Genomic DNA, 20,495 nt, shown 5'->3' on the forward strand with positions numbered 1-20,495 from the left:
AAGACACATGGTGAACATGGTTTTAAAAATACCTATCAGCAGCTTGAAAATTTACAGAGCACTATTTGCCTTAGCTCCACAAATCTGCTAAAATTCAATAGTTTCCAGGCCAACTATGTAACAATATGTTCTAAAGGGCTTCTCATATGCTTGTAGTGAATCAATAAATTGAGTAAAAAAAGTGAGTAAGCTGACTTGACTTGCTGCAGGGTTTCTTCTTTTCTCTCCCACTGGTTTCAAGCAAAGAGATAGTGAGGCAGCAGCACAACTCCATCAGGCAGCCATCACTAGTCCTCTCACGTCTGGCCACGATGGACAGTGGGGGGTTAGGAGGGGAGAAAATGGAGAGGGCCATGTGCCTCTGACAGATCCCAATGCAGCGTAATGAAGCTCACCGTCACTCTGGCTCATGTGACAGCTTCCTGAGGCCAGATGGCACTCGGTGTTATCCAAGAGACCTCATCCTGGCACAGCCGGCACCCCCACTGCTGGAACCGCAATCTGTACTCACTGATGACCCGCTGCAGCTACAGTGCAAGCTCCAACTTGTGGGCCGTCCTTCCTATAAAGAGGGGAACCCAGACCGTGGCCCTGTTGATGCTACCTCGCTGTCTGTCCTTAACAGCGTGTGTTGGCCTTGAAAGGTCATGATAATGCCTGAGATGCCTCAGGGTGGGTTCACACCTAAAGGTCTGGTTCCTGGATTGAACCAATGCGAGGATGAGACATTGTTTCCACAGTCCTGGTTTGCTTCACCAGATTTAGAAAATTTGAGAATTATAAATACAAGTCTGAAATAATTTAATAATAATAATTTCCCCTAATTCCTACCTGGATATTGTTCATCATGTAGCACCATCAGACTTTGTTCATGTTGGTATCTGCAAACGTTAGCACATGTAAATGTCTCATAACACAGAAGTCTGTCTCTGCCGGTCCACATTTTTTAGTTCACCACACACCAAAACAGAAAGAGAAGATGTTTTTAACCAAGGCTTCAAATAATTGAAGCACTCCAGAGTGCACTTGAGAGCAGTCCGAGATTATCAGAGAGGGGTAGTTTGGTCTACACCAGAGTTCAAGTCCAGCGTTCACACTGACCCAATGAACCACACCAAGAAGAACGCTGTTAACACACTCTGAGATTTATGAACTGCCATCCACACTGTTGGGAAGGCATCTCTGGTGATGCATCATGGAACTGTGTGCACTTTTTCTGCCAAAATTCTCTGCTTTCCACTTGTAAAGTGAAAACCCTAACCTGGAGAGAGCACCTTGGCCTCTCCTCTCTGAGCCCGGCTCCAAACCTGAATTGTTAAAGTCGAGGCAGTCCCTGACTGACAAGTGTCTCTCCATCAGCTCCAGATGTTCCAGGATCAAACAGACAGTCCTCTGACAAGATCCAGCTTTCAAACACACCAGACAAGACAACAGACATGAGTAAAGATGTGAGTCAAATGTTAGTCACAAAGCTGAACTTACAAGAGACTTGAGTTTATTTAAATGGACACTTGAAATTAAAATCATCCCAAGTTTCAAGTTTTTGACAGGTAAAACTTCAGATCCAGGGACATTCCTTGCTATACGCAAACTATGCAGTTGCATAGTGTCACTGAAACTGTGTTTGGTCTTTATATAGACGTATTTCAGCCACAGGAAACTTTGTCCAGGGACTAGGGACCTTCGGAGGAACTCAATCAGAGCTGGCAGCATTTTATTTCAGTCACCATTTTTAAAAATCTCATTGTGCTTTGACACATCAAAATGAGTTACAGAAGAAAGCATGAGACAAATGGACCGACAACAAAGTCCAGGAGTTATGGATCATTGATCATGCTGAGTGGCGCACAAAAATTACATTGTAAAAACAACCATCCCTTTATCATAAATCAGTGGATTAATTTGCCTAATCCTAAAGCGTCTTCAGACCACAGTCATAAGAGACCACAGCTGGGGGACTGGGAGTTTCTGGGACCAAAGTTTTGGGTGCTTTGGATTTTTTTCCTTTAATTTCTTAAAAATTGTGTTCCTAAAATTTAAATAAACACAGCTTTATACTTATACACATTTGTGTTACGTGCCAGTCAGGAAAGGCGCTTGTTTCTTGTTTTTCCCTCCTGTCTGCCCTTTCTCCCCTCCCCCTCCCCTCTTGTCTCCAGGTGATAATGGAGAGGCTCCTCATTGGCTGACATGGGAGGGTAATCAGCCGATTGAGCTCACCTGGGCCTCTGGGCTTAAAAGCTGGGCCCTTTGCTCACTCTGTCTCTCCCTTCCTCCAGCTGGCATCGACCTGGTGGTCTTTTTGGGTTGTGTTTCATTCTGCGTTAGCTTTAGGTTAATAAATTATTCTTGTTTTTTCTTTAACTCCTTGTGTGGACTCCCCCTTCTTGTTGTTGCATTCCTTGAGCCGGTTTGTAACATTTGATAGATGTAACAATGCATATTCTATAAATTCTGTAAATGTTCAGGAGTTTTTTATGTAGGGGAAATCCTATTCTGTATGCTTTAATTTTTAAAATGATTTTTTCACAGATCTATCGACTTTCAAAGTGCATGTCCATGTCCTGCCTTAGATGGTTTGGAATCCCCCTGAAAAATAGGGCCCCAAAAACAACATGCAGAAAGAAGCCCTCCAAAAATCTAGAAACAGCCCTGCTCCAACCAAAAACATGCTGGGCCTGACACACTTTGAATATTTGACTATAAGCTACTTTGCACCTGCATCGAAAACATTTGGTCTTAGCAATGTTAAAATCACCATTAGCGTAGCTTTGGGCGATGCAAGATTTCTGTGTGATTCATGACACTTTATCATAATAATTTACAAGAAGTTTCCTGGAAATAATTGTGCAATTTGGTGCTAATTATAGAGAATTAGTTGGTTCATTCCTAATGAATTAATCCCAATAATTGCTAGCATAACCCAGAAAGTCTTTTTACGTACTGACCATGAAAAAGTGTAATTTTTCTGCAGACAAGCATACAGTGTAACAAATGTAGCAATTAACTTTCAAAGAAATCCCTGTTTTCTTTATAATTTCAGTTAATTATTAAGTATTAAGCATTGTGCATATGAAAACTTTGCGTTGATTGCACTTAAACACCTTGACAAAAGATTTGTTTTGTTAAAAAGTTCAGTCTACTGTTATGTGCCAAAGCTAATAACCTAAATATACCACAGCCTGTTTCTTTTGGTGCATTGTTATTTTATTACATTACTGGTAGTAAGTAAGAGAAGGTGTGGTAACGTGTAGCCAGAAATACAGTACTAGTGATAGGGATGCTATCTTCTTCAAATGATGTTTACTGTATTTTTTTTCCCAATTATAACTCCTGAGGGAAATATCTGCCTCTTCAGCTGCTAAATGCACCACTGTGCTCTCCAGCTAGTCTCTAACTGCCTGTTGCTTGCTGCTGAGCACTTAGTGTGCGGTAGGTTTTTCAAAATGAGCACACTCAAATTCACACATGGAAGACAGAGAACGTTCTGGTAAACGTGGCAGACCACGGCGGTCCCTTAACCTCACAGGATTCCTGGGTGTCCTGGTTCAAATGATTCGAACGGATGCCTCCAGCTGCTGCGGGGGAAGTGTTAATGTGCGACGCTGCCCGTGTGTGAGGAGCGTGAGGCAGACATCTTATGCAAAGATGTGATGAGCTCCGCGGGCCGAGAAGCTTTCAATAGTGTCTGTGCCTGCGGGCTGATAGGAGAGGAGTGAGAGAAGTCATCAGACACTCATCACCCTCCACCAATTTAACCTCACACACCCCGCTGGACAGTCGGTTATATCGCTCACACTGTTTCCCTCAGCTAACCTCTCTCAGGTTTTTTCAGGATGATTACATCTGGACCACATGGAGGGATACACTGAACCAGGAAAAGTTACTTTCTTTTCCTGTTTATTTGCAGAATGGTGAATGCACCATCTCTCTGGGCAAACATTAATCTGCAAGAGCCTAGAATAGATAGAACATATGGAAACCCATTTCCACCAATGTGATGAAAAAAAGATCCTGTAAGTCATTACTTTCTCAAAAATAATCATATTGCATCTCAACAGAATGAAAAACATTTTCAAGTTTCTCATTATTTTGAGATAGTAAGTCATTACTTTGAAAAAACAACTCATTATTTAGAAATACTAAGTCAATATTTTCAGATGCAAACTGATCATTTTGGAAATCAAAGTCTTTTTTTTTTTTTAATAGCTCTATTTTAATCAACCTCATTTTGAAAAAAATAATTATTTTGAGACACTAACTCAAAGATAGTAAATCATTATTTAAAAAATTGAATCCATTATTTTGAAAAAGTCATTGGGCTATATAAAGATACTACCTAGTAATTTTGAAACTCATTATTTCAAGACAGTGGTCATTATTTTAAAAATCTAGGCCATCATTTTAAAAACTAACTCAAAAGAAATACTAAGTCATTATTTTGTGATACTATACCATTATTTTGAAAATCTAACTAATTTTGATGACTTGCATACTAACCTTTTGGTGAATTAGGCAGGAAGGGGCTTCCATAAGAATCCAATATTATAACAGGACCTTTTAAGGGACGATAATCTAACATGAATGTTCCTCAGACAAGAAAATAAACACTATGTGCCTCATGAAGGCCAGAGGTTTAGTCAGTTGTTATTTATCATGGCATCAGTCCAGTGATGGTGACTAATAAGGAAAAATAACGCTCTGCAGTCTTGAAGCAGAGGTCACATTCTAATTGTGGTGCTCGAAAAACTCATGTGTTCAAAACTAAAACTCAGAAAAACAAGGCAACAAAGTAAACATGCTCATAAAAGATGACTGGCTCATCATGTTCAAATTGCTATATGACTCAGCAGACTGTACAGAATCAGTTTGGCACCAGACAGGTTTCTTATTTATTCCACCAACTGCAAGATGAATGTTGGAGCCACTGGATAGACTGGTTACATTTATAATGACATCTATAATAATGGTCCCCAGTTGGTGGTGATTATGTAGCAATATAAAATATAAACATTATGATAATATTTCATTTTCACTTTTTATCCTATATAGGAATAAACTTTGATTTAACATAAGTGTTAATTGCCAAGATCTCTAAGATCTGTTGAGAAGAATTAATGCGCTAATTACAACAAAATTCACACAAATGATGAGGTGAAAGGTCAAAGTTAAGCTTCACTGTGACGTCATAATGTTCAGCTCTCCATCAGTCCTCTGTCCTCCTCTGTAAAAATAGTCTCTAAGTGAAGACAGCATGTTTCTCACTTGTAATAATTCACTGGAATGCCAATATAGTGATAAAAGATACACTTAATATATTTTATTAAAATCCAAATTTAGTAGGTTCTTCCTTGGCTCTTGCTACACCCCCCCACCAAGTTTTATAAAAATCAGGTCAGTAGTTTTTGTGTAATGCTGCAGACAGACAAACAAACAAACAAAAGCCTTTGAAAACATAAACTCCTTGGCAGAGGTAAACACTGGCGCAGTCGCCTCTATCTATATTTGATCAGTAGATCAGGTTTAAACATTACAGGCATGTCTTGACTATCTATTTAGGGGCCCCAGGGCAAAATTTTGCTGTTGGGCCTCAAGTGACCCATTAGCCTTAATTTAGACAACACAACACAAACTGAAATAATTAAGTTCTCAACAGGACCCTTCAACAACTGATTACAAACCAGCGCTCCCCCGAGTCTGTCTGGGGTCCAGATAAAGGAGAAACAACGCTGAACTGCAGACAATTGCAGTTTGTGTGAACCAGCACCTCTCCTCTATCAATAAAAGGGCTGCCATCTGTACAAGCAGCTTATTACAACCCATATTTATGTTTAGGTGGTGACCTCGAGAGTTAGTTATTATGAGCAAGCAGTATAAAGAGCAAGAAAGTCCACTTAGGAAGGATAGATGGGTCAAATAAACACACTCAGGAGGTCCATGTCCTCTGTACAACCAAAGCTCAAAGTCTACTTATTTTAAGTTATAAATTACTTGAGTTATGTTACATACATGACTTATGTTATGTGGTTTGCATATTGTAACATAACATACTTACTTTAACCAAAATCATATTTTCCTAAACCTAACCAAATAGCTTTGGTGGCTAAACCTAACCAAACTGTGACAGGTTCATGTTAGCCACAACATTAAGTGTCATATAATTTACGTAACATAAAGTAACATAATATAACATAATGTAATGCTCAATCATCTTTTTTTTTTTTTTTAAATAAACAGTTGTTTTGCCTAAACTTACTAGACTGTAACAAATGTTAACCAGGGGATTAACAGCATGTGACTTATGAAACATAATGTAACATAAAGCAATGTAACATAACATAGTATAACATAACGTAACATAACATGACGTGATGTAACATAATGTAACGTAATGTTACATTATGTTCAGTCCTCTTTTTCTAAACCTAAACTAAACTAGTTGTAATGCCTGCTAGTCATTATGGCCCACCTTTGTGTAGGTGACAACCTCTAGTGGCTGTAGTATTTATGTAACGTAACACTTGTTTCAACCCAAATTATGCAAGGGAACGTTATTTACATAAACGTAACTTAGTGCAACGCAGCTTAGCGTAGTTGTTTTAATCTTGTTCTACACCTAACCAAACTGCAATGTTGCGCAATGTTTAGTGTCACATGACACAATGCAACACAACACAATACAGTGCAACAAACTTATTTTAACCCAAACCAACCATCTGATTTTGGTGCCTAAATCTAACAGCGTTGATGTCACATGACTGTCGTAAGATGCAACACAATGCAATCAAGTAGTTATTGTGTCTGTTTGTTCACATTACCGGTGACAGCTGGTATGGTCCAACGTAAATGGCTTCATTGCAGCCGGGCGCTGAGAACAGTTGAGGTCGGCTCAACTATTATTTGTAGCACGTCACGCCCGACACGCAGCGACAAATGTCGGACATCAGTTTCTGGCTTCATGTTGTCGACTTCCATTGAAAATGAATTTTAGCCTGATGCTGTGTTGCCAACAGTCTGAACATCTCATAAGTTGTTGTGCCTAACCAGAACAACATTTGGTGCATAAACCCAACCAAACTGTTAACATTTCACAACGTTAACCACAGATTTAATATCCCAACACTTGCATCACTTCCATAACATACCTGAGGTCTGACTCTACCTGATGCTTGTACTCTCTGGAACTGTCTTATAAGTTGTTTTGGGATTCATTGACAGTGAACCTACTCTGCAGTTTAGGTATGAGGAGGTATTATTATCGAACATTAGAAAGCTTTTATCCACCAAAATTAACAAACAGCAACAAGGGACAGACGACTCGAGGTGAAACCACTTCTGGCACAGCACCAGTCTATTATGCTTAATGACACCACAGGGACCAGAAAGACAGAATGAGTCCAGCTCTGATTGGACGGACACTGTTTTGGCTTCCACTCTTGACTTTTGTCACTTTTCTACGCACAGATGACTTCCCTCCAGCAACTGCGAGCGACACTAGAATTGAATATGAGCACACAGCCTGCCGAATCTACTGTGTGTCAATTAGTGGAGACGGAAGTTTTCTGTCAGACACGAGCACTTTGTGATTTGGGAACTGGTGTGTTTTCACATCAAAATGTGCAGCCTAACAAGATCACCATTTCTACATTGTTGCTCTGGTGTTCTCTCTGTGTCTCTGTCGCTGTTCTACCCGCCCGCGTCTGTTGTCTCTATCTGTATTCTCATCTGCATTCTCTCGCTCCCTGTCTCTCCCTTCATCTCTTTTTTTTTTTCCTCTCTGCAGTGCACACTTTTCCAGAACACCTTTTCCCCCTGGCTCTCAGGCAACTAAATATAGTGACTGGTGCAGACAGCTCGGCCTTATAACAAATGGTAAGCAGAGCAGAGCAGAGCAGCAGCGGCGCTGGAATGAGCAGGAGGAAGTGCTCCGGCTTCACAGACAATGAAGCACATATGCAACAGCAAAACACAGTAGATACATCAAATTTAAAGCAGAAAAAATGGAAATAAACAGGGATTCACACCTAATACCATCAGAAGGTTATACAAGTATATTGTTATTAACCAAGGCTAAGTCTGTGCAAGTGCATTTGCCCTAAAATAGGATCATTTATGGTGAATATAGACTGTAAAACAGATTAATCCGTCTATTTATAGTTATATAGTAGTATAGAAGCTTTTGGTAAGCTGTGCATGACAAAAAGGTGCACATTTCAATACCTTTAAATGTTATTTTTGTATCATAACTTGAGTTGTGGAAGCTATTTCAGATCACAATCTGTGTAGTTGGCTTTGATCCTTTTTTTCTGCAAACATCATTCATAAGCCTTCCTCATACATGTCACATCCCCTTTTGTCATACATAATGAATACTTATTGTCATACATAATTTGTCATTGTCATACATAATTATTGCCTCCTGTAACTGTTTTTGCCCTTTATTTCTCAAAACAAAAGAACTCACATGTAGAAAGGGAAGCACAAGATAAATTAGGTAAAAGAAAAGAATGAAAATGCATATAGTTTTTTAAAAGATTGTACCAGCTGCTATAGTTTTAATTGGTTTTTGTTTCAGTGAGTGTCGAATTGAATAATCGTATTGCTTGAATTCCTTAGTAAAGGAGACGATGCATGGCTTCCTACCTGTATATTTGCATTTATGAATATGGAATTTTTCTATTATAATAATAAGATTAATCATGCATAGTGTGCACCATCTTCCAGGAGACGAAACAAAACAGTCCTCCAAAGAAAAAAAGCAAAACCCTCATCAATATTTACAGTGTGCAAAAATCATTATTACTAGGACGGGGTGATATGGGTAATATGTTCTGTTATGGTTTATAACATTTACATCACGATGTTGAGTCATTACACATTCAAAAGAGAAAACTTTTTAGTGGCTATAACTTATGAGTCAAAGCTAAACATACGGGAGTCTGGAGACATTGTTTAGCAAATTTAAACAGTGAGAGGTGGATCACTGAACTTTCACCCAGGAGCAGTTCCTATGTGAAGCCATTGGTCAATGTTCATTAATTTTAAAGAAGTAGTTAACCCAGACCATATTTTGGTGCCTAAACCAACCCAAGACCTTTATTTTGAAAGTGTAACCAGTTTTAGTATCGACAGTGTTGTGCGTGGTGTGGTGTTTTTGGTGAACCAGCAGCTTTGTATTTTTGAATTCAACGAAGTTATTCCACATACAAATTTGAAAAATGAGCGCCTTGGATGGTCTAGTGTTAAAGAGCATCAGTCAACCTCAGGTGGTGCAAAACAATGTATAAAACATGATGGAAATCAGACATTTCTGTTAGTTTCTTGTACCATCAGATCCGTGTGGAGCCATCATGGATGTACTGTAGAACCATGGGAGCCATGAAGAGACTGTCGGAGCAGAAACAGCTCATCAGTCATTTGACTTAAATGTTTGCTATGTTAGAACCTATTCAGAAGATGTTTCCATCTTCCATTAAGAGAATGAATTCTATGGCTTGTTTTTGAATTTTCTAATACGATACTTCAAAATGCTTATAAAAATATGTTGATGGAAGCAAAGCTTATGATTGTGTCTGGAAGAAATCTTAGAGACAGTCTATTTTCATTCCTCAGAGGAACTGTTGAGAAAGGAAGGGCCTGTTTCTAAATCATACATCCCTCTGTTACCAGAGGAAAATGAGAGAACATCCTACAAGCTCCCAAACTCCAGTGATGAGAATTTGTTAATTCAACCGCTGAGTTTTTTTGTTGAGCTGCCAGCCTTATCACGCTGCTATTTCCTCCCATATAGCCCTCCATCTTGCAGAAGGAGTGAGTGCACGTCTCAAGCGTGTGTGATGCTTTTTTCCAGCCAACAGTTCAAGCTCGGCGGTGGCTGAGGACTCTGACCTTCTTTACTTTTCAGATATGAGCAAGGCGCTTCTTAAACAGCCTGGCGTCAGATCTCAAAAAAGCAGTACACCCAAATGAACTGCGTCTTTGCCTATTTATGTCATCCGTGTTCATAAATATCCCGCTATAGTGATGTAAAATTTTGCAGCTCTGACTCACGATTTGTAAATCTACCCCTGAGGGAAGAACTTCACTTGCAAGTCACCAATTAAGCATTACAGGCTGTTTCTAAAGGTGAGAGCGTCGGGTTCACGAGTTTTCTGGCTAATTCAGAGGTTACACTTAGAAGTATGCAAGATGTACTCTCTGACAAACATGTTAAAATGTGTTTTTCAAGCACCATTTCCACATCAAATGCTTGCTCTGTGAGAAAATGGCCACAGATCCGCTCCCTCCTGAAGGATTTCAATATAGAATGGCTCAAAAACTCTTTCCCTCAAAATGTTTGATATTATCAGCTTCTTCTCAGGCTCAAACATTTTCTTGGGCAACAGACATTCAGAACCCAAACCTTTATGTCAAAGGCAAGATAAAGAATCCCTGCGAGAGCCAGAAACTACTTTCATCTTACAGACAGGAACAAAATCAGATGCACAGCAGTGTGGTGTAGATACACAACAGATCAATTTTCCCAGCATGGATTTTTTTTTTTTTAAGGCTTCTGGATGTTTGATTCTGCCGAATGATTAAAGTAATTGAAAAGGCTACAAAATGTAAGAGTCTTCAGTTAATTTGCATGTGCTTATCTTGTGCTGTGGGGGTCATTCAAGGCTGCATTTGAATACAACCAATTGAAATTAAGAGAAGAATACAGAAAAATGCAAAATACCACCTACACCGCCATTAGCAGCTGATTGGCACTGCAAAAACAAAACTCATGATAGCCGAAGGCGGAAAACCACACAAAGCATGCATGCAATCAAGAGCAAGGATGGTGTATCCGGCATCTCTGCATGTGATAAAGTGCTCTCTATAGTTCCTTTCCAGCAGACGAAGCTTGGCAAAGTGCCCTCTAGCGTGTCCTTCCACTGGGCAAAATGTGATTAAGTCCCTCAAGAGTGCCTTTCCAGTGCACAAAACTTGGCAAAGTGGTCTCAGAACAAGATAAACTGCCCTTCAGGTGGACAAAACATGGATAAGAATGCCATCACAATGGACCAAACATAGCAAAGCATCTTCCAGAGTCACCTTCCAGTGGATAAAACATGGTAAAGTGCCCTCATGAGTGCCCTTCAGGTGGACAAAACATGGAAAAGTGCCCTTAAGAGTGTCTTTTCAGCAGAAGAAACATAGTAAGGTGCCCTCTAGCGTGTCCTTTTAGTGGAAGAAACATGCCAAAGTGCCATCTAGAGGGACCCTCCGGTGGACGAAACATGGTAAAGTACCCCGCAGAGTGCCCTTCTATTGGACAAAATATAGCAAAGTGCCCACCACATACAGTGCCTATACTTTTTTTTCCATTCCTGCACCTCAGACAGCCTGAGTCCAGGAGTGTCAGTGGATTAACCTGCTTGATTTGCTTCTGTATATATTTGCTCTACAGAAATCCTCCATAACATGCAGACCACGTGTGATTCCACCTTAATTAAAGGCATCAAATATTGAACGATGTAATCAAAAAGAGCTTAACGAGGTTTCCATCCAAACAGCAACATAAATGTCGTCCACCTTGCTCTCCCTCACACAAAGACCAGCCAGTTGGTGAAACGATGGGACCCATTTAGTCATTAAATCAATCAACAAATCAATAACTCACTTTCAGACTCAATCAGCCTTCTCCAAACTAATTAAAGCCCCAGATTGGTGGACTCACCCAGAACTCCGAGCCGGTAGTTGATTGTGATGACAATGACGTTCCCGTAACTGGCCAGGATGCTGCCATCAATCATGTTGCCTGTTCCTTCCATGTAGGAGCCGCCGTGGATGTAAACCATGACTGGCTTCAACCCGTTCTCATCGTGGATATCTGCCAAGAAGAACATGAGAATAAAATGTTACTCTCTATCTTGCCGAGTATTTTATGGAAAACTACATGCTTCATGTAGGTGAATTCCATTTGAAATTTGTGATGTGTGCCGTAAAATTTTAAATAATATCTGAGATAAAATGTGGTAGGCAATACAATATATGTATACATATAAAATGTGGTATGCAACAATTAAAGATATAAATAGCAATGACATCTGTACATATGTAATAAAGATTTTGAAGGAAATGAATTTGAGGTATTAAATGTTTTTTAGGGGGGACAAAATAAAAGATATAAATTGTCATGGTGATAAAGTGCCTTCTAGAGCGTCCTTCCACTGCCAAAGCATGATAAAATGCCCTCTAGAGTGCACTTCCAGTGGACAAAATGGGGTAAAGGTCCTCTATAGTGCCCCTCCAGTAGACAGAATGTGATAAAATGCCCTCCCAGTAGAGACTGATGGAAGGACAGACAAAATACAAACACAGCTATCACCAGTGGAGAGGCTAAATAAGCTGGTCTACATATCAGCCTCTAGTTAGCAACATACCCATGCATTTAAAGTCCCACTCCACTGTATTTTCCTGATAATTCATATTTTTTGAGTCAGTTCTTGAAAAACTTAGCCACACTGTTCACCACTTAAAAAAAATATATACTATAAGTACTATATTTTTGTGATTTTAGCTAAAAAGAACTTAAGCTGTCGCTGCTTATTGAACAGCTAATTGTGCCAACTAGCTTATGGCAGCAGGTCATTGTTACTTTTAGCCTGGCATCACCAGACTAACTCGCAAATGCAAATGTCTGGAACTTCTCAATTCAATTTTAGTTTCCAAGGGGCATTATCTCTGCTATCTGGACACAACTGGATAGACCTACAACCATTCAGAGCAACAAAGCATGTAACGTAGCAGTGCTTGGTCTGTTTCCAAGCAGGGCAATCTTGCTTGTCTTATAGCTAAGCAGCACACTAAAATATGTTTTAGACAAACAGACAATGAAATGACAGAATCTTCATTTATATTTTAACAACACTGCGTTGTCTGACAGTTTGATCTGACTTTAGTGAGTCTAAGGTGTCCCCCTGTTGCAATTGGACAGACCTACAACCAAACAGAGCAGCTAAACATGTGAGATGTGACTGAAAATCTGGACCGATGGCGCTCCTCTGTCAGTCATCCAATAGAACCTGTCATATACCTGCCAGAGCAAATGAAAAAGTGAGCTCCACAGATTCATGTGCTTGCAAAGACAGGTTACTTTAGCAACAAAAAAGCCAACACAGAGATATGACGAGGGAACCCTGCGCCTGAAAGCAGCACATGGGGTGAATTTTAATTTCTAGACTCATTTTTCTACAAAGAAGAAAACGACATCAGAACAATTTGAAATACACTACAAGTGCATGAGATTATACATGTAAAAGATCAAATACTTGTTCCACTCTCTCTCTGGGGCTAAAGTCCTCGATATAAAGAGCTGTAACAGCTTGGAGCTAGAAACATGAAAGATACTCATTCTTGATGTTGTAATCAACAAGCTAACACTTAACGTGATCACTGTCGACACCACAGGGAAGGAATTTTGACTATTTTTAATTGAACGCGGACCATCTAGATGGTAATAAAGATACGGTTTGACGTTCTCCAGTCAGCTCCATGGCTCCATTTCCATGGCTTCAACCTTGCAATCTCTACATCTGCCTCCTTTCATGCCTGCCCCATTTGTTCTTTGTGTAATATGCAGGGAACGCTGCAATTAGGCCAGATGAATACCTTGTTTATGAGGCTCTCCAGTTGTGATTAAGCTGTGTGATTAGTACATGTGTAGGTGGTGATTATAAATTACGAGTGGATCTTTGGCATGAAAAAAAAAAGATGTAAGGAGAAGATATAAATCCTCCCTACAAGTAGAGGTCACAATAAATCAGTCGGCAACATCTTCATCATCCACAGCCCCCAGCCGATTTTACCATGAAGTCTTCAGGGAGCGCTCCACTGACACTTAAAAACAGGCAGTCTGTCGCAGAAATTGTGTTTGTAGACATATTTTTTCCCCTTCACTCCTTTTAACCCAGGAAAAGAAACACAAGTATCATCGCTGTCCTCACATGGCCCAGCTCCTCAGATCTCCTGCACTACAGTAAAGCTTCGGTTGCCTGGAACCGACAGCTGAACGAACCCATTATCCCCGGCCCTGCCGACCAGGCTGCTTGGAAGTCTCTCAAATGTCATTCGGGATGAGAGCATCTGCTGAGGAAAATATCAGATTGAGAGGCCAGCTTGTGTGCGGCTAGTGGGAGAGATTTAAAGTCATGATATTGTGCTCGCTGCAAGAACCAGTGCCCGACTGGTCTGTAAGGTATGTTTGAGCCATATGGTATATAAAATAGTTTGAACCACTATTTAATATACAAAGTATGACTGAAGGGAGTTTTTTTCCCCTCCATAATGGAGTTGGAGTTCAGTACCTGCATGTCTCACAATCTGACGGACTCCATTAACATTTTGCTCAATTTAACTTAAAATAAACATCTACTTCTTCTAAAAGACAATAAATGATTTCTTATGACTCATACACCAACATTTGGCAAACATTTGGCACAAAACAGATGCTGCGGATCACAATGAAAAAATTCACAAGAAAACAAACTGGCTAGCACAGCTACCAGAGATTTTAACTCAGCATGTTTCTTTAATCTTTGATGACATTTTATGGTCATTTTATGATTGGTGCAGTCAATGTGTTACATATTTCTTCCAAATTTGCAAAAAGCGTTGAAAAAACCCTCCCCATGTCCAAGTGTTTTGACTAAATCTTTCACGGTGGTTTCTGTCGTAATACGGCACATGTGCACCTCAGTTATGGTTATGCAGCATTATTGTGTGTTAGCTATTAAAATGTTAACTAACTTCTAAAAAATTGACAACAAAGAGAACACAAAATGAAAAACAAAGACAACTTGGACAGAACATGACAAAGTTGTTCTCCCTGAAGAATAAGTCAAGCACACAAACATAATCCAAAGTAAATCTAACCCGGTCATATAACAAATACACATGTGGCAAGAAGCAACTGACAAAATCAATGCATGCATACATTTTGTTATGAATCAAACTGTAGATTAAATCATGAAGATATATGAAAAAGTTAGTGTGAGGGCAAGAAAGGAGACCAAAAATCATCATGAGTCAGCAAAAACTGATGAAATTCAATGATTTAAGAGCGATTTAGCTAGCTAGCTAGCTAAAAGAGACATCTGTCAAATTGTTGACAGGACACCTGTCAAAGGTCAGTAACTGAGAACCAAGAAAAGCAAATTCAAAATTCATCATGTCATCACAATAAAAGCAGAAGATCATATACAACATGGATGTACAGCACTGAGTGAATAAAGTTACAGTTTAATATAAAAGATACAGTTCTTTATCATTACCAATGAACACAGCACTGAGCCCTTTCAAAATAAAGGTCTGATAATGGTTTGATGGTAAGTAAAATGCTATCCACTGTCTTTGCTAGATTTTTCATTTTTGGCATTTCCATGACAGCCTTGCAGGCCACATGAAACCTTTCAGTGGGCCACCTCTGGCCCCCAGGCCGCATATTGCCCAGGTCAGATCTATGAGCCATGTAAGAATTCATGGGCGGCGGTCAGAGGGGAATTAAAAGCTGGAAGCTAGAAAACTTTTGTGAGGTGAGCAGTTCTCATTGAACCGAATGGATACCATCTTTGCATCTGGTATTCAGTTCTTAATAGTATGTCAATGGTTTTCAGCACCCTGAAAAATACATCTTAGTATCTAATCCTTCATAAATACTGTCATTGTCTGATGTTCCACAAATAATTCACTTTTAAGAGACTGGTATGGCCCCTTAAAATGTGGGAAATGGTTGCTTAAGGACATCCCAGCAATGCATAAGGGAATTCTTAAATAGCTTGGGGCAAACACTTAAGGATCAAAGGGTTTTCCCTTACAACACCCTAAAGAAATCCTCTGGGTCATTTTATGCAACTCATTTTATTGTGTAACATCCTTAATGCTCATTTATGCTCCTTTTATGTACAAAAATAGATATGTCCATTTCAAACGAACCATAACCATCACGGCCCACGCATCTCCAAGCATTCTTCACATTGGTATAGATGTTAAGCAATATGTCCAGAGGGCACCACTCAGAGTCAAAAGTTATTACAAAGAAAATAAGTTTTTTCACCAACTAGTTGAACATCATTTCCAATACTTTTGGATTTATAAAACTTTTGTCGTTTCCTGTGGTCGTCTCCTGCATCTACTCCATTTTGTCCATAAGTCAGAAAATGTGCAGAAATACAAACAAAATTAACACAGAAGGCAGTGTCCATATCCATTTGCATGTCTAATATTTAACATAAATGAGTCTTACATGACTTTATGTAATCAGGCACTGGCCTTTATTTGAAACAGGCTTGTATTTGAGACAAAAGTTTCTTGCAAATATCATGTTTTATGATAATTTAGTTAAAAGCCTGCTGTCTGATCCTGTTTTAATTTGCTGTTAATGCAATCTAAATACTGCATCAGTACAACAACAGAGTCATGTCATACTCATCATTATGTTGCTGGCTGTGTTTGTGATATAATTATTGTTTTCATTCACCAATAGTTTCCATTTTGCCTTTTTCTTTTTTTCTATAGCTGTTAAGCTACCATCATCCATGAAAGTCAGCACTTCCCATTAAATGTATTTAGTGTATGAAATCAGGTCTGCAATTTTAAACAGTGCACACCACTAATTCTGAGGCCGGAACAACTAATCTAAAGAGCTCCAGTCTGTTCTGTGTAATTGGTTTAAAGAGGATGCCGACTGCCCACACCAATTATTGGTTTCTCTTCCAGTCGCCATCGGCTGTGGCAAGATGCACGGCGGTGTGCAGCTGGAAAACTGGCTGTATATATGTTGCACCCCAGTAGGCTTGGCAGAAAGCAACACAGCCAGCTAGCCAGCCAGGCATGGAGGCAGGCAGGCGCAGGGCAGGAGGAGTGTATCATTCTCCTCCTCCGCAAAAGAAAACAGTGAGGCAAAGGAGTCGAAAGCAACCCACGGTGACAGGTTATTAATCTCTGCTGTGCTCTGAGTGGGTGCCTCAGCTTTGCTAATGTGCCTGCATCTCTTTCACAACTCCTCACCTGCAACCATGGGGAGTGGGAGTGGGTTGGGGTGTGGGTTAAACAGTGAGCCTGAGTCCACGTGCAGCAGAGCTGGGAAGTAACTGAGTACAAATACTTTCTGTATTTCTGTTCTGTACTTTACTTGAGCATTTCTTTTCCTGGCAACTTTTTACTTTTACTCCAAACATTTTCAAAACTTCGGTTTCAATTCGTTTGAGGAGAACTGTTGATTATACTTTTTATTTTGCTTCATAATGCACCACCTTACCAACATCAAGACTGATTTCAACCTAAATGGATGAGACGATAAAACGCAGAAAAGAGGATTCCTTGGTGTATCCATCAGTGCACATCACACATGACAGATGTAACAACAAAAATCAAATCACAAGACAAAAAACAACATAACAACATGAAAAAGATGTAACAACACAAAAAAAACCAAAAAGGACATAACAATACAAAACACAACATAACAACATGAGAAAGATGCAGCAAAATAAAAACAATGAAAAAGATGTAACAAGACAAAACATAACTTGAAAGACGCAACAAGACAAAAAAAAGACGTAGATGTAACAATACCAAAAAGACATAACAAGATGTAAAATTTAATTTACTGGAGAGAGGAAGTTTAGTCAGTACTTCTACTTTTACCAGTCTTTTTTACAAGACGAAAAAGGACATAAAGAGACGAAAAATATGAAAACATGTAAAAGATGTAACAAGATAGAAAAGGCAAAACAGGACATAATACAACATAAGACATTACTACTTTCTACTTACACTTATATTCTAAGTACATTTCAGAGTGTGTACTTTTTCACTTTCACTTGAGTTAAGAAATTAACTCAGTACTTCCTCTTTTAGAAGTCTTTTTTGTACAAGTATCTACTACTATCTACAATCTGCTTGTACTTGAGTAAACAATGTGTGTTCCTTTGCCAGTTCTGATGTCCAGGACCGACCTGGACAGATTCCCTCTGGTTAAATACAGGCCTGCTAATTACAGAGGCAGGACGGTGTCAATAAGTTCCTGTTTGTCATTCAGTTTCACATTACGAGAGGCCCGGTGGAACAGCGTGGGCGGCGGAAACAACCTTGAAGAGGCAGATGCACATAAAACAAGAGCGCTGCCATTAAGTTGTCATAGTCTCTAACTGATACGCATCTGATGGCCGCTGCAGGCCTCTGTGGGCTCAGACAAAACTATTCGGCTGGCTCTCCATCAAACAAACAACCAAATTGACTGTTACTACCCATCTCTTTTGGTGTAGTGCAGCAGTGGAGTCAGAAGTCAGGGGGGAGGAAGGGGAGGGAGGGGTTCCACTCAGGGCACTTTGATCCAACACAGAGATGCCCTGCAGATTTAGAGCCGTGTTTTACGGCCGGGGAAGGAGAGGGTGGTCTCGGGGCACCATGTCCCAATCCTGTCAGCATGGAGTGCACTTAAAACTAAAGAAATCAAACTGCTTCAAGTGCTCTTCTCTCTCTCTCTCTCTCTCCCTGCTGAACTATCTGTGTGTCTCTCGCTCTTTGCGCTCTCCCGGGCCTGTGGAGCTTCCTGGGTGACTGTGCAGCGAGTTCGTCCCGGACATTCATCACTGCCACCCGGGCCGGGGGGATAATATATTCCTCCACTGGCTGCGCGGCGGTGCACACATTACTCATTTTTATATGGGTGAGAGGGGGCTGGGGGGGGCAGGGGATGGTGTTTGGGGTGAGGGGGGAGCTTGTTCGAGGGGGTCTATCTGAATTTTCCATTGCTTTCAGCATTTTCTACTGTTAGCGGGACGAATACAAATGGCAGTTAATGGAGCCGGCGCAAAGTGCGTCCCCCCCCCCATCGCCGCCTCCGCCTCCACTGCCATCAACGCCGTCTGTCCCAGCATGCTCTCTGCAGACAGCAACCTACTTCCTGGTCAATACAGCTCTGCTAACATGCCAAAAAGCAGCCAGCCTCCCCTCTCCGGACTCGCATGTAAATCATTAGTTGGCCCACAGCCAAACAAACCTGTCAGGAGCAGCTAAACAAGTAGTGGTGAGTGTGTACATGGTGAGTATATTATCAAAGTACCTGGAGTACACAGAGATTATGTATGAAGTATATACAGTATGTTTGCCTACAGTAAATCAATATATACTTTGATCCAATATGTTTGTGCTAATATGAAGTATGTAGGAATATTTTAGTTTTTAAACACTGTACATGTTCTACAATTTACTGAACTGTATATATACCTATATGTAATGGAGCTGATGATGTGATATGGATGTATAACTTTATTTTGAAAAAGTAAAATCCTGTGCTTGCGTGCACGCAGATGGATTTCACGCCACTCATGCATAAGTCAGTGTCCAACTATGGCCAACACAGGTCAAAAAGTGTGGAAACTCCCCTGCAGCCAAGAGGAAATAAGAAAAGAAGGGCTACTTGTGTCGCATGGATGTAGTTTGGGTATGAGAGGTCTGACACAAACCAGAAAATCGTACAACACACACAATCGTACCATGATCACGTCAGCTGACCACCCACTCTAGAGCCTGATTCTGCTTGAAAACCGTTATTCTTTGAATTCATAGAAAATCTGCTATGTCATGATATATATCACTATATGGTCAGTAAAGTGCTACATTGCCTAGTATAGGTATGTACAATATGAATTACGTAAGAGACAATCATTCATGTACTTACATAAGTTCTGACACACTTTTTTTTTGGAATTTTGGAATAATTTTCTCTTTTAGCTGGTTATTTTTTCAGCTTCATGGCTGAGAGACATATTACCTACAACAGAAATACCCTGATAGAAAAGGAAGCGTGGTGTATGTGATTAAAAAGCAGCAGCCCTTGAGACAATCAACAACGCACATGGCATCTTTCAACACCCAGCAAGACCAGCTGGACACACCACCCTGGATCACCTCAGGGGAGAGCCACACTGACCCAGCTTGGACTGCTCCTGTCTCATGTCCAGTCAGGAAAATGAAACAGGACCTGCTGGACAAGCAGTGGGAATCCAGAGACTATTGTGTCTACATCTTACAGAGACCTGCTCCACCACAACATCATGGATCGAGCTGTTACACGAGTTGGCAGGACGCAACATGCAAGACTCCAGCAGGACAAGAGGAGGAGGACTCTGTCTTTACATGGATGATGCTTTGTGCAAAAACACAGTCAAAGTTGATGGATGTTTCCCAGATGCTGAACTTTTAATGAGATTATTTATTTATTGTATGTAAATAACTATATGTTATTTCATTTTTTTATATATATATTTATCCTGTTCTACTCTTTAATTAATTATCTCTATATATGCTGTATGTGTGTAACATGAAGGAACCACAACTCTCATTTTCTGAGTTGTGTAACCTGTGAAATGACCTTGATAGGTTGGTATTCTGTGTTTGTATTTGCCAGTGGGCTGTGAATAACAGTAAGCAGAATAATATGATGATGTTCTCTGCAATTAGGT

At 40.0% G+C, this 20,495-nt stretch overlaps 1 protein-coding gene across 2 annotated transcripts in view; it reads right to left on the bottom strand.

Moving 5' to 3' along the window:
* The window catches only part of nlgn4xa (neuroligin 4 X-linked a), a 149,733-nt gene that overhangs the window by 79,308 nt on the left and 49,930 nt on the right, over positions 1 to 20,495 (bottom strand). For both annotated transcript variants that reach the window (XM_084713473.1, XM_084713474.1), the window contains one exon: positions 11,705 to 11,857. In XM_084713473.1, the coding sequence (XP_084569599.1) occupies positions 11,705 to 11,857 (153 nt within the window). The remainder of the gene's footprint in view (positions 1 to 11,704; positions 11,858 to 20,495) is intronic.

Source organism: Lutjanus erythropterus, chromosome 24, assembly GCF_056507025.1.
Source record: "Lutjanus erythropterus isolate fLutEry1 chromosome 24, fLutEry1.hap2, whole genome shotgun sequence".
NCBI classification, from domain to species: Eukaryota; Metazoa; Chordata; class Actinopteri; order Lutjaniformes; family Lutjanidae; genus Lutjanus; species Lutjanus erythropterus.